Below are 14,058 nucleotides of genomic sequence, written 5' to 3' on the forward strand. Positions count from 1 at the left end.
TGAATTTGCTCTGTGGCAAAAGGAGAACTATCTCCTTAAAAAGGTCTCCTTCTAACTAGAAACTTGACATATAGTTCCAATAGACTAGGTTATGAGGAGTATTGGGAAAAGGTAATATTTTGACCAATTTTGTTTTGTTGTAATTCAAGTGCTTGTGGTAATGCTTATTTTTCTTTCCCTAAATGATCTGTAAAAAACACAAAACAAAATAAAACAAGACAAAACCAAAAAAAAAAAAAAATCCAAACAAAGAAACAAAACAAACAAAACAAAAAATAAACAAAAAACTCTAAATTGCCCCTGTGATATTTACTGGGAGAGAATTGAAGACCAAAAATGTGATTTCAGCTCTGTGTTATTTCTTCCCCTCCTGGATATATTCTTCCTTAGAAAAGCAGAGGTAACCAGGTCAAAGCATTCAGTCCACAAAAGAGGAAATTCTTATCATGAAACTATGCTTTGGAATGGAGGAAGATAAAAAATCTTTTCGTTGGTTGCCTCCTGGGAGTTTTTATTTGATGTGAATGTGTGTGTGTGTGTGTGTGTGTGTGTGTGTGTGTGTGTGTGTAAAATTACTGAGTCTCCATGAGTAGAACTGAGGAAGACTTAGTCTGGAAGCCTTGAAATAGCTTTCCTATTTGGCAACGGTCAGAGATAGGACAGAGTAGCTTAGGTTAGATCTAGAAAGAGAAAGGGGCTGCTAGAACTTTACTGCAGGGTGCTAACATTGAGGTTTCCTTTCCCTTTCTTTAGGGACCACAATCCAAATGAATTTTTCTCTGACTAATCCCACCTCCAGCAATGATGATTGTTTCTCAGGGATCACTTCCCATCAACCACCTTCCCCATCAACCCAAACTCTCTTCACAGTTCTAGCTTCCCAGGAGTGGTTAGTCCTTTAGAAAAATAGAAAACTCATGGCAGTAACAGATATCTTTTTGGCATTTCCTCTCTCTCACAATGGTCCTATTATAGATAATATCATTTTAGCTCTCCCACCAATTCCCCCTTACCTTCTTGTTCCAGGCACTAGAATTCCTCCATTTTTCTCTTTTCAATCTACTCACAAATGAGAGAGATAACCTTTCTGTCAAAAACTTAATAATTTAATATGCAAGGATATTAGGCAATAACTGATATTGATAGTTTATTTTACAGCTTGAAAGTTAGCATTATATGTATCATTTCATTTCATCCTCACAACCATCTAAAATAGGCAAGAAAGGTGTTATTATTCCCATTTACAAATTAGGAAACTGAGTCTTGGAGAGAAGGGACTTATCTAATCTCATACAGCTGGGCAGTTTTAAGTGTTCTTCTCATTGTACCAGGCTGCCTCTGAGATCTAGATGTTAAAAGTCATTAGCCAGGGCTTGAACAATGACACTAACAAAAAAAAAACACTATAATGTGGCCATATTTCTAATTACACATTTTAAGATAGGAAAAAGAGGAAACAAAATGAATATAAGATTCTTTGTCATTTGACAGTAAAACAATAACTTCTTCTTTTTTTTTGCTGAAGCAATTAAGATTAGAGTAGTTTAGGTTAGATCTAGAATGAGAAAGGGGCTGCTAGAACTTTACTCCAGGGTGCTAACATTGAGAAGGTTTCTTTTCCCTTTCTTTAGTGACCACAATCCAAATGATTTTTTCTCTGACTAATCCCACCTCCAGCAATGATGATTGTTTCTCAGGGATCGCTTCCCATCAACCACCTTCCCCATCAACCCAAATTCTCTTCACAATTCTTACCCAGGGTCACACAGCTAGGAAATGTTAAGTGTCTAAGGTCACATTTGAATGCAGGTTCTCCTGACTTCAGAGCTTGTGCTCTATTCACTGAACCACCTAGCTGCCAAGTAAAACAATAACTTTTGTTGCATTAAATCCATCCCAACTTTCCAGATATTTGATATTTGGGACAATTTTCCTAATTATATGCCCTTCATTCAATCCATCACTTTAAAACTAACATGAAATAAAAGATGCAGATTTTGATTGAATCCAGGTGAAGATATAATCTGATGTGTAACAGTAGAGACTAATGAAAGTGTATAGGTGAGGTTAGATATCCCTCAAGGTCCCTCACCCTAATTATCAAATTCTGTGATCCTGGAAACACTAGATTTCCATGAGAACTGGTATTGACTTCAGTCTTGTCTCACAAATGCTCTCAATAAATGCCTTATGTCCAGCAAGAATAGGGTTGGGGTGGGGGAGGTGTTGAGATAGCTTGTTCTTTGGGTTAATCTGTAAGGTGAAGAACACAAATACTATGTGGTTCTATGGCTCATTTAATAGTTATAAATTTGAATATGAAGGAAAATGTACCCATGGTTTTACTTTTGAGTGATTAATTCAGTACTAACTATTGTGAGAGAAGTGTTGTCTATACAGAGGGGATTTGAAGAATTTATCCTGATGATTTTGTTCAGCCATTTAATCTTTGTTCATCTCAGTTCCTTCTCTTAAAAATAAGGGGAATGGAATCATTGCTTTCTAATGACTCCTCTAAGTTTCAGGATATAACTTGAACCTTAACCTTTCCTGACACTTTATTTGAACACTTTTTTGTAAGTCACTGTTGCTAACTTATGACAAAATATCCAAGTCAATAAGAAACGTAACCTTTCCTTAGAGGTCTTCAAGCAATGTTTAAATAATCCTCTGCTGGGAATTTTACAATGATGACTCTCAGTAGGAGTAGGCAATTAGTTCTAGGCACAGTAAACTTAGGTGTGAGAGTTGGAATCAGTAAGACCTGAGTTCAACTCCTGCTCTGATTCTTACTTCACTCTGTTACTTTGAGCAAGATACTTTTTTTTTTTTTTGCTTTAGTTTCCTTGTTTATAAAATGGGAATAACAATTAAATTTATTTCATCAGATTGTTGAGATGATCAAGTGAATTAGTTAGTGATGGGGTCAGTGTAGCCATGCCTAATTTGAAATCCAAAGGTCAAGGTGCAAGGCACATGTTAAGAATTCCCAGTGGTGTTCTCACCGACAAAAAGTACCTTTATTTAGGAAAATTTGTGGCCAAAATGAAGAGGTAAAATTGACTTCAAAAGCAGTAAATATGAAATAGATTCTGGAAAGCAAGGGAAAGAATATTATAGTTAACAAGGAAATAGGCTTTTGAGAATTAACACAGGAAAAGAAAAGTTCTCTAGTGGAAGTCACAATTAATTGGGAGAAAGAGAATACACAGTGAGGTGGGAATACATCTTGAGTAGAGGGCTAAATTTGTGGATTTTAACAGACCAACTCAAAAGGGAGTTAGGGGAAGAAGATTACGCTATTTATAGTGGGTTGAATCTAAAAGGGACATAGCACCCTAAAAGAGTTACCTGTAAAAAGAAAACATGACACAGAGGGGAGGAGGTGAGATAGAAGCCACTAATGTCATAGCATGGAATAACCAGTAAAAGCAACTTGAGCCAAGATGGTGCAAGCAAGGAAAGATTTATAGGGGAAATTTAACCTCAGAGGGTTGACATTATAACTTGACTTTCAGATAAAAAACAGTAAGTTGATATTTTCAAAGACTTCCAGAATGGGTGAGACTGTTAAGGAAAAGTCCACTGGAACCAAAGACCTATTTAAGAACAAAAGGCTTACCTTAGGTGGAACAGATCCCATCTTCACCCTTCCCAGAATGCCTCCAAGATCATTATAATCCTATCAGTGCTTTAGACTGTCTCTGCCAACCCCACTTAGTTACCCAGAACTTCATCAATTAGTATAGCTGTAGAGCTTTTTTTTAAACCCTAAATTGATATCCAAATGCTAGCTGTTATTGTTATTATTGTTAAATGGCCATTGAAATGTTTTCCAATGCTGAGACTCTGTGAAATTATTAAAAATAATTGAGACTTTATGAAATCTACCATAGTGTTATCACATATTTAATACCAATAGCTCTATATGTTCTTTTAGACTTATCCCGACATTTACTTTAAATTCCTGGATATCTAGCTATCTCCCTCTTTAAAATCATTCTACTCAAGTTTTCTCTGAATTTCATTTGCAAATATCTGGCCTAATCCATTTTTCTTTAAGGAAATTTACTTTTTGCAACAGTTTCTCAAGTCAACTATACAACATTTGAGCACATCAGCCAAATACAAAGAATAGACATGTTTCCCTCACACTAGACTACAGAAATAGACAGGAATATTGACAGTGTTAGATTTCTGCTTTCTTTTAATTCAATTCAGCAAACTTTTATGAAGTAATTACTATGTACAGAGCGTTGAGGGCCCAAAGGCAAAAATGAAGTACTCCCTGCTTTCAGGAGGCTTACATTCAGAGGACATATGTCTTGCTTATAATATATGTGCTATAAACACAACACAAGAAGTATATTTTGGAGTTGATATGGAAAATGCATAACTTAAAATAACACACTGCAGTTTGTAAACTATATTATCCCCAAGGAAGAGAGCCAAGTACTCTTTGTGAACAAACATGATTTGTATCATCTTTGCATAATTCATAGGAAAAAAAATTACCCAGAAAAAAAAAAAAAAAAGAAGAAGAAAGAAATCTGTTTTGTAGTTGTTTTGGTTAGTTATGCAATTAATCCTTAAGATATGCTAGTTGTCTTAAAATATTTGAAGTGTCATATGTAAATAAAGAGATAGGAGATGCTTTCCCATTGGTATTGCCACGGCAATAAAACAGAATGAGGAGTTACAAGAAGGCAATTAGGGTAAATATTATAAAAACCTTTCTAACAAATGCTAAGCTCCAAACAACATGTGTATAATAGGTGCTTCGTATAGTTTTGTTGCTTTGAATCAAATTGGCTCAAAATGGAATGGTCCATCTCAAGAGAGGTTTCTCCCCATGAAGGTATTCAAGAGAAGCCTGGAAAACCATTTGTGGGAATGCTGATTACAACAATTTCTTATAAGGAAAGATTGGAATTGATAGCTATTTAGTTCCCTTCCAAATAAAATTTTGTGGAATGAAAATTCCAGATTTTATTGTAATTGTGATTTTCCATTATACAAAAGACTCCTTTTCCATTAAATGTCTTCAAGAAAGAAAGCTCTTAACCAGAAATCCATGAACTTATTTTTTTTTGATGATTGCATTTCAATAAAATTGATTTTCTTTGTAATCTTATGTATTTTATTTCATGCATTTAAAAAACAACAAGCTGAGAAGTTTGGGCAGCAAAAAGGTTGCATGAAGATTGAGGACATACTGACCATCAGCACTATCTCAGTTCTAGAGAATTAAGATAATTGGTCAACATTTTGTTTGATGATCTTAGTGAAGGAAAAACAAAATGAGAAATTTCCAAGCTGGCACTCTGAATGCCCAGATACTGTTCTCTCATCTGTTTCTTTGGAAGACAAATTTCAGATTTTATTAAAATAGACAATGTGTCCATATTTTTGTTTAAGGATCCAAGGGAAATGCATTCATACAACATTATTCTAGTAGACTTCAGCATTAAGAAAAAAAAAGGCACACTGGTAAGTCATTCACTGAAGAGAACATGTCAGTTCTGAGCAAAATTGAAATATAATGAGAATAGCTGATATTCACTCAGCACTTCTATGCTATCTTCCATCAAGTGTTTCACTTAACCTTGAATTCAATAGCATAAGTAGTGGAACACCTCCAGTCATCCTGATCTATATCTGGCCACTAGACCTAGATGGCTCTAGAGGAGAAAGTGAGGCTGGTGACTTTGTACAAACTTTCCTTACTTAAATGCGATTCATTTGTATGTCATAGCCCCACCTCCCTGATGTCATGGTCCTCTTCAAGAGAAGGACAAATGGCCAACTTTTTAAAAGATGAGTACACTGTATCATGGAGACATTAAGAAATATATCCAGGGTCACCTAGTAGTAAAAAATAGAGTTGGGATTTAAACTCATTTTTTCCTCACTCCAACTTCAAGGTCATTACTGCAGGTTCTATGACTATAGCATAGAAATATAACCAGCATTTGTTGGTACTCAGAATAAATCAACCAAAGAAACTCCCTTAAAGGATTTTTTTTTCAATTCATTTTAGTGGGAGAGACAATAAGGTACACTATTAGGACTTTTCTAGAACATTTGCTGCATGAGGTCAGGAGGAGGAACAGATCTCCTAGTGTTGGGTATATTCTTGGCATAGACACAAGAATGAAATGTTACCCATCTTTAAAGAGCATCTAATGTCTTGGGGTATAATCCCTTCAGAAGGAAAAGAACTTCAGAAATGGAGGGGGGCACTATGATGAAAAATTCTGACTGGGAGTCAATAATCCTTGGAGGGAAGCTTAGGGAATCAAAGAGGAAGGACTGAGGAACAAATAGATTCTCGACTCATGGGAACTCAGGAAGTTCCATTCCTTTTTTCCTTGGGGTTCACTAAACACTAGACTCCTTTGGGTTTGGGAGAACACAATACCCATAGTGTGACTAGTAAACCCTTAGGTGTAAAGCCTGGATGGAATGTAGAATGTTGAAATGGGAGTAATATGAAATAGGGCTAGAAAAGTAGTCTGTAACCAGATTATGAAAAGCCTTTAATAACACTATCAAAATGTGAATAAATCTTAATTAGTGACTCATTTCCCACTAATTAATAAGTATTTATTTTTGGGCACCCACTGGGTACCATCTATAAACCTTATGAACTACGTTATATCAACAGAGTAATTTCATTTCCATATTGCTATAACCTTTAATTGAAAAGTCCACAGTTCACTTTTTATTCAAAAGAGAATCTACATTTAAAAATATTTTTATATTATATTTTTATATTGTGAATTTAATGATCAGGAACTTGAAAATATAAATAAGAAATTATATAAAAACAACTTTAAAGTTATTTAAATAAATGTACATATTCATAATTTTGAAAGTTAATAAACTTTGCTCACTTTTGTCCCCTTCTACATTTCCTTTTGTTTTGTAATGCCAGAGAAACTGAGGCAGGAGAGAGATTAGAGAGTTTTTAATATTTTATTAATGGGAGAGTAAGATTGACTGGACAGGACTCTCGTCTCAAATTATCCAGTCAGACAGAGATAAAGATATACTGGGACCAAGGAATTCATGTTGGTCCCAGGTCTGGAGGAGACTATCATCTCAAAGAATCCAGCGTCCAGCATCCACAGCCAGCCGCCATTCTCCAGCAATGAATGGAGAATCTTTAACCTTTATATACCTTTTAGAGACAAAGAAGAGGGAAAAAGAGCGGGAAAAGCCCAGCTGGAAAAGGCTATGAAAAAAAAAAGGAACCCAGAGATAAAGATGTCAGTGAAATATCTTGGAATATTTTAGAGGGATGTTGTAAATTCTCAAGGACAGAAGATAATCAGGAAGTCTACTCTCTTGTTTATCTTGCTTGGGCTAACAATTTATATCCTTAGACTTATTGGTCCTCAGCCCTCATGGACCAAAGGGAGATTTACAGCTTAGGGGAGTAATTAGGAAGACTGAGACAAGGGAAACTTGTACAAGGAAACTGAGTCAGGACAGTTAAAGAAAACTGTGGCATAACAGTTTTCTTCACTTCTTTACTAAATATTCATTCTGTACTTAGTTATTTAATATCTTTGCATCTTAATTAATCCCTAAAACACATTTGCTCGTTCATAAACCTGACAAAACCTGTTTTGGAAGAACTTCCCATACCAGAAAGTTCCCACATTAGAAATCACATATTTGTAAAATTAAATAAATATGCTTTGCTATATTTGTTTTATTTTTTTGGAAGGCAGAATGTTTTAAGGAATCCTAGGTAGCCTTTAATCTTTCTCTATTTTTAAATTAGAAATTCAGCTTTTCCTATCATTATTTACGTTTTCCTTTGATGAACTATAATTTATATTGATTTTTTTTTGGAGGGAGGTATCAGGCAATGTTTTATTCTATTTTTACAAACAAGATATCAGATATGCAACTGAGAATTAAAAAAAATACACTTTCATAATCTGTATGAAATAGTATAGATAGACTATGTAACAAACTTGTGAGAGAGTTATAATTAAAATCTTCCTTTGGAAAGTCAGGGGAAAATAATTAAATTTATTTCCATTTCTCTTTCGTTTCCATGTTCTTTTTTGTGCTCTCTCCCTCTCCCTCTCCTTCCTCTTCTCTGTCACCTTGTCTCCCCCCCACCTTCATTGTTTTAATGCAAAAGAATTTTCTCAACTTTGTGATCCAAATCAAATGAGATGACATATATGGTAAGGGACTATAGAAATGCTAGATATTTTCAAATGTGTGACTTTAGTTGTGAAAATCCTTTCCCTGTCTAACACTTGCCTCCTTTGTGTTGACAGAGAGCCACATCCTGGAAGATGTCAACAAATGTATCATTGCTCTAAGAGATCAAGATATTGACAATTTAGACCGTGCAGCTGGAGCAATCAAAGGACGGGCCGCAAGAGTTGCTCACATCGTTATGGGAGAAATGGACAGTTATGAGCCTGGGGCTTACACTGAAGGAGTGCTGAGGAAAGTTGGCTACCTTACCAACAATGGTAAGTCCAATGTTCTGTTGTCAATAGATTTTCCTATCCCATTGTTGGATAATATTTATCCAATAATGATATTTAGTCAATTTTATAATGATTTATATTGGTATTGATCCAATATCAAAAGAAGAGACAATTACAGTCTATGCTATATGTTCTGTTATAGATAATAGCTCCATCTGGTACGTCGTCATGGGATGAAGGTGTTTATAGAAATAAAATATTATCTTACTGAAAGGATAAATTGGTTTCTCTGGAATATCAATGATTATAACTTTTGAGTGACAAAGGACCTTAGAGGATAGTTAGTCTAATCCACTCAGTTTACAAATGGACACACTCAGGCTGAGAGAGATTAAGTGGAATATTTCTTGTATCTTTACAAAAACCCAAATTTTCCTCTATAATTTCTATAAACAGTTTCTGATTCTATCCTCTGGGATCATGAAGAGAAAGTAAAGTCAAGAAATATCTATTTGGTGCTTGCTAAGAACCTGACACTCTGTCCAGAACTGAGGATATAAAGAAATGCTAAAATGTTATCTTTCCTCAAAGAGCTGCCAGTGTGAAGAAGAAGGCAACATACAAACAACCATGTTCAGATCAAGTAGATTAGAGCTAAGCAACAGTGTAGGCCCTAACATTAATAAGGTTTGCAATTTCTCCACCAGCTGCCAGCCTTCTCTTCTCCAAGAAAAGTTTCCCAGCCTTTAACAAACCTCCATTGTCATGATCTTATGACCCTTCACTATCCTAGTTATCTTTACTAAAGTAGAACATAGAATACTGAATGCAGCATGTGATTGTAGCCCAACCAAAGAAGAATGAAGCAGATTTATTTTGCTACTTCTTTGGTACTATGTCCGCTCCTTTTCATCTGACCTAAATGTATCATAACTTTCTCGACTATTGTTATGTATCTAGGCTAGTGAGACACATTCACTTTTTCCAAAGAAGGATCATTTCTTTTGGGCAATCTGTATACAGTTCAAGATCAAGTTATTTTATTCAAGGAATACAACAAATATTCAAGAAGGAAACAGGAGGCCCAAAATTTAGAACTGCCCCTACTATTATCTAATTGCTTGGTCTTCACCAAAGCCAATTCCCATTTCTAGACTTGAGTTGTAGCATTTCTATAATTAGGAGAGCAGAATTAGATGATCTCCATGGTTCTATTCCACACTGACACAAACCTATAGAATGACTTAAAATATAGAATCCAGTTATCATCTTGGATGTAGCCTTTACATGTCTTTAAAATAAAAATAAAAGACATCTTTACATGTCTTTAAAAGAAAACTAATCAGCAAATTCCCACTTGGAAATCAATTAGGGATCTATTGTTATTCTAAAGCTCAGGATTAGACTTCATCCTTAAATTCAAAAGTTCCTCATTAAAACTTCCTTTACAAACTTCAGAAAGTTTTTGAATCCATTCTCTTCACCTCCTCCTCTATTGCATGTGGCATATAATACAATCAGTAAGACTTTTATGAGTCACCTACCAAATGGAAACTTTTTACCTGCTAACACTTAAACTTCCTATAAAATCCTTGAGTGGAATTAGTTGAATTCTTTTTTATTGAGATATTATTGGATTGATCTTTTGATATATCATAAAGTTATTAACTTCCACTTGCCCAATTCTAACTTTTAATGATATTTTTTTCTTCAGTGTACCTCATTTTCCATTTGGCCAATTCTGCTTTTCAAGACATTCTTTTCTTTATTGGATCTTTGTTCCTTTTTTTTTTTTTTTTTTTACCATTTAGTCTATTATTTTCTTTAAAGGCAGTTTTCTTCAATGTTTTTTTTTTTTTTCTGTATGTATGTGCCTTTTTTAATAAGCTATTTTCCCTCATGATTTTCTTTTATCACTCTCATTTTTTCCCCATTTCCCCCTCTATTTCTCTTACTCTTACTTGATCTTTAAAAATCCTTTTTTAGATCTTCCATGGACTAAAACCAATTCACATTCTTCTCTGAGGATTTGTATGTTGGACTTTTAAATTTGTTGTCTTCTGCTGAGTGTGTGTTGTGTTCTTCCTTGTCACCATAATAACTTTCTATGGTTAGAATTTTTTTTTTCTGTTGTGTACTCATTTTCCAGGCTATTTTCTTCTTTTTATTTTTAGTTTTATGTAAAAGTGGGGCTCTGCTTCCTAAGTGGAGGGAGCACTATCCCAAGCTTTAGTTGTTGTTGGTTTTTTTTTTCCACAGCTATTTCCAAAGGTAATTCTGGGAACCTGTAAGGTTTTGAATCTTCCCAAGATGATATGGTCTAGGGAAAGGTGCATTTACAATTCTCCTGTACTATGTACTGGTTTGTGAGTGACCCCAAACACTCTTTTCAAACCTGGGATTCTAATCGGGATTCCTGCTCCCCTGTGGCCACAAATTATACTGTGGCTGTGCTCCTCCTTGGCCTGGGATTAAGATTTAGGACCATAGTTCTAGGACCTAGATTAAGGTCCATGTATACACAATGGAGTCTAACTACTTTGGGCTTGTTGTTTGATTCCCTTAGTCTGGGGACTGAGAGGTCTAGAAACCACCACTGTTGAGATAGGTATATTAACATCAGTCCTACTTTTGGTTGCTAGGACCCAGTCCATGCTAGAATACTTTCTAGTGGACTGCACTTCTCCCTACGCCTGATGCAATAGAACTTTCCTGACTACTTTCTAAATTTTCTTGGACTGGAAAATTATTTCACTCTATTTTATTGTGGGTTCTGAGATCCAAAATTTGTTTTGAGCCATTATTTAAAGGCATTTGGAGAGGTTTGGGGGAGAGCTCAGGTAAGTCCCTGCCTTTATTCTGCCATCTTGAATCTGTCTCCAGGTTGATCTTTTATTGATCCTTGATTTTTTTTTTAAGTTTGAACTCTAAAATTTAAATCCTCAGGTTACAAGAGAGTTTTTTTTTCCCTTTTGTTGTCTGTCCCTTCTTTTCTGATTTTTTAGCAATATATTATATTTGACAGAAAAGCATTCTATCCAATTAATTAAAGAAAAAAGGGGGTGAAAATAAATGATTTAGTTATAGGCTGGCCTTGATCTTAATTAAGAGAAACATATAAAAATTAAGTCCCCATGTATGGAACTGATCAGAATGAACTGATATTAGTGAGGGTAGAAATAAAGTTGATTATGTTTTTGTTTTTCTTACTTTTGATGCAAAGAACAAGTGACAACTGTTGCTATGCATTTTTCTCATTGCTTGTTTCTTAAAATCTTTTTTTTTCCTAAACTAATGAAACCACCATGGAAACCAAAGGAAGTGGTAAATATAGATATTACATCTCCAAATGAGATTTTTTCATTCTGTCCCACAATTTATATGTCCTTTTCTCTAATATATCATCTCCCCTCCCATTGCCATTATTAGGAAAGGGCATGAGACTGTTTTTTGAGTCCTTCAAATTCCTAATTAGGAACAATCTCAATTTCCTTCACTTATCCTTCTCACACAATAAAATCTACAATTTACCATCTTTATTAGTATCTTTATATGTTTTTCTTCCACTTAATTGTAACTCTTGACTTATTAACATATATACCAAAAGTAAGTCCTTCACAAATGACTTTCTTAATATGGATCTGCCTCTTTTTATGTATGAACACCTCAGTGATTAAGAGATATAGTAAAGTTGTGTCAAACATAGATAAAACATATTGACTTTGGAAAGGACAGATTAACATTATACTTTGTTGTATTTTTATTCATTTTGCTAAATATTCTTCAAACATATTTTAATATGGTTCAGACTGTTTGAAGAAGTGTTGCTGGTCTCAAGTAACTATTGTTTCTAGAGGTCTTGTTTGGAGGAGAAAGAACTGGCCTTAAAGTCAAGAATCATAGCATTTGAGAACTGGAGGCCATCTCAGTGTCCATCTAAGGTACTCATAAATAAAAGGAATCTATTATACAAGACATGTGAGGACTTAATTTCTATTTGAAGACCTCCAAAGAGGAGGCGCTAACAACTTCTCATGGATTCCCATTTTAAATATGGATAGCTCTAATTATTTACAAGTATTTTTTTTTCATTTTTTTCTTTTCTCCAGATACTGACATTCAGTTGCTCTTTTTGTAGCTTTTCATGCTTGTTTCCCTAGCTTGCATGTTAATGACTATATGGTCCTGAGCAATAATCTTTCAGTACTTCAGGCAACATACTAAGAAAGAATATGGGTTACACAAAAGTGGTCTATTTGAATTAAGGAGTATCCTCACAAGGAGTTATTTACTTTACTAGAATAAAAGATTTAGCAAATACAAATCTCTGTGATGCTAGAATACTAGAGACATTTCAAGTTGAGGGACCTTATAAGTCATTTAGTCCAAAACTGCTATCCTATCCTATTGAGGTCTAGAATTATCTTTGTAAAACCCAGGGAAATGATCATCCAAATTCTCCTTGATCCACTTCTAGGAACTTAAGAGTAGAGATCTGTATAGAGTTAAAGTGGTTTACCAAAATGTCAAGATGAGAAAGGCTAGCACAGGAGGTGTTGTTAGCCTGGGAGAGAAGTAAAGGATTGAGGAATTATTGGACAATGCTACCTTCCTGATAGAGGTTCTCATTGCTTCATACCTTGGCTATTAAAGTCATCTCTGTTTAGTATTTCTGCCTCAAGTCTTTCTTTACTTTAATCCATCCATCATTCAGCTCTCAAAGTGATCTTTTAAAAATGTAAATATGACCATTGCAATCCATTTTTTTCAAATTAAAAATCTCATGCTTTCCCAATCCACATTCACACACAAACACAGACACTCACACACACACAAACATCTTTTTGCCCTACAAAAATTCATTAAGGATTTTATCTGCTCATTCTATTTATGGAGAAACTGCTATGCCTTGTGAAATAGGCAAAAGCAGGATGGAAAAAGAATATTCTCTACTTGTGTGTAATTGCATGTTGTCTCTATCATTTGATTCTGAATTTCTTGAGAGCAGAGACTGTATTTTGCTTTTCTTTGTATCCCCAGCACTTAGCATAGTCTGTGACATACTATATATACTTAATAAATGCTATTTGGTTGGCAGAATGATTGTGTAACTGAGTTTCACTCTTCCAATAATTGAAGGAGCACAATTTTGGGCCAGAAAACATAACTTTTAAAATTCAGCATATATCCGCAAATCTCTGATTTTTACATAGAGGCTACTTGCATTTTAAGTTTCATTATGAGATTTAGTACTGAATTTCTTATAAATCCCTATACACGTAGGCTTGTATCTGGATATATGGATACAAGAAACTAAATAATACAAATAAATTAAATTATATAGAATATATATGTATATGGGAAGCATATTTTCCTTCTAATCATATAGTTTTCAGTATGCTTTAGGTTGCTATTTCAAAAGATTTATTTATCATTTATGTGTTGAACCCAATTTGAAATAAATGAGAAAAGAAATGAGTTTGAAATATTAATTTTTCAAAGTCAAGTTACCAAGAATGTATTAAGCACTTAGTGCCATGCTCTGTGCTAAACACTGAGAATAGAAAAGAAGCAAAACAAAGATAATCCCTGCCCC

The 14,058-nt window shown here is 34.5% G+C and overlaps 1 protein-coding gene across 2 annotated transcripts in view; it reads left to right on the plus strand.

Annotated features, from left to right (window-relative positions):
* The window catches only part of CTNNA3 (catenin alpha 3), a 1,962,241-nt gene that overhangs the window by 1,427,687 nt on the left and 520,496 nt on the right, over positions 1-14,058 (plus strand). For both annotated transcript variants that reach the window (XM_051982587.1, XM_051982588.1), the window contains one exon: positions 8,304-8,504. In XM_051982587.1, the coding sequence (XP_051838547.1) occupies positions 8,304-8,504 (201 nt within the window). The remainder of the gene's footprint in view (positions 1-8,303; positions 8,505-14,058) is intronic.

This window comes from Antechinus flavipes, chromosome 2, assembly GCF_016432865.1.
Source record: "Antechinus flavipes isolate AdamAnt ecotype Samford, QLD, Australia chromosome 2, AdamAnt_v2, whole genome shotgun sequence".
Taxonomy (NCBI): Eukaryota; Metazoa; Chordata; class Mammalia; order Dasyuromorphia; family Dasyuridae; genus Antechinus; species Antechinus flavipes.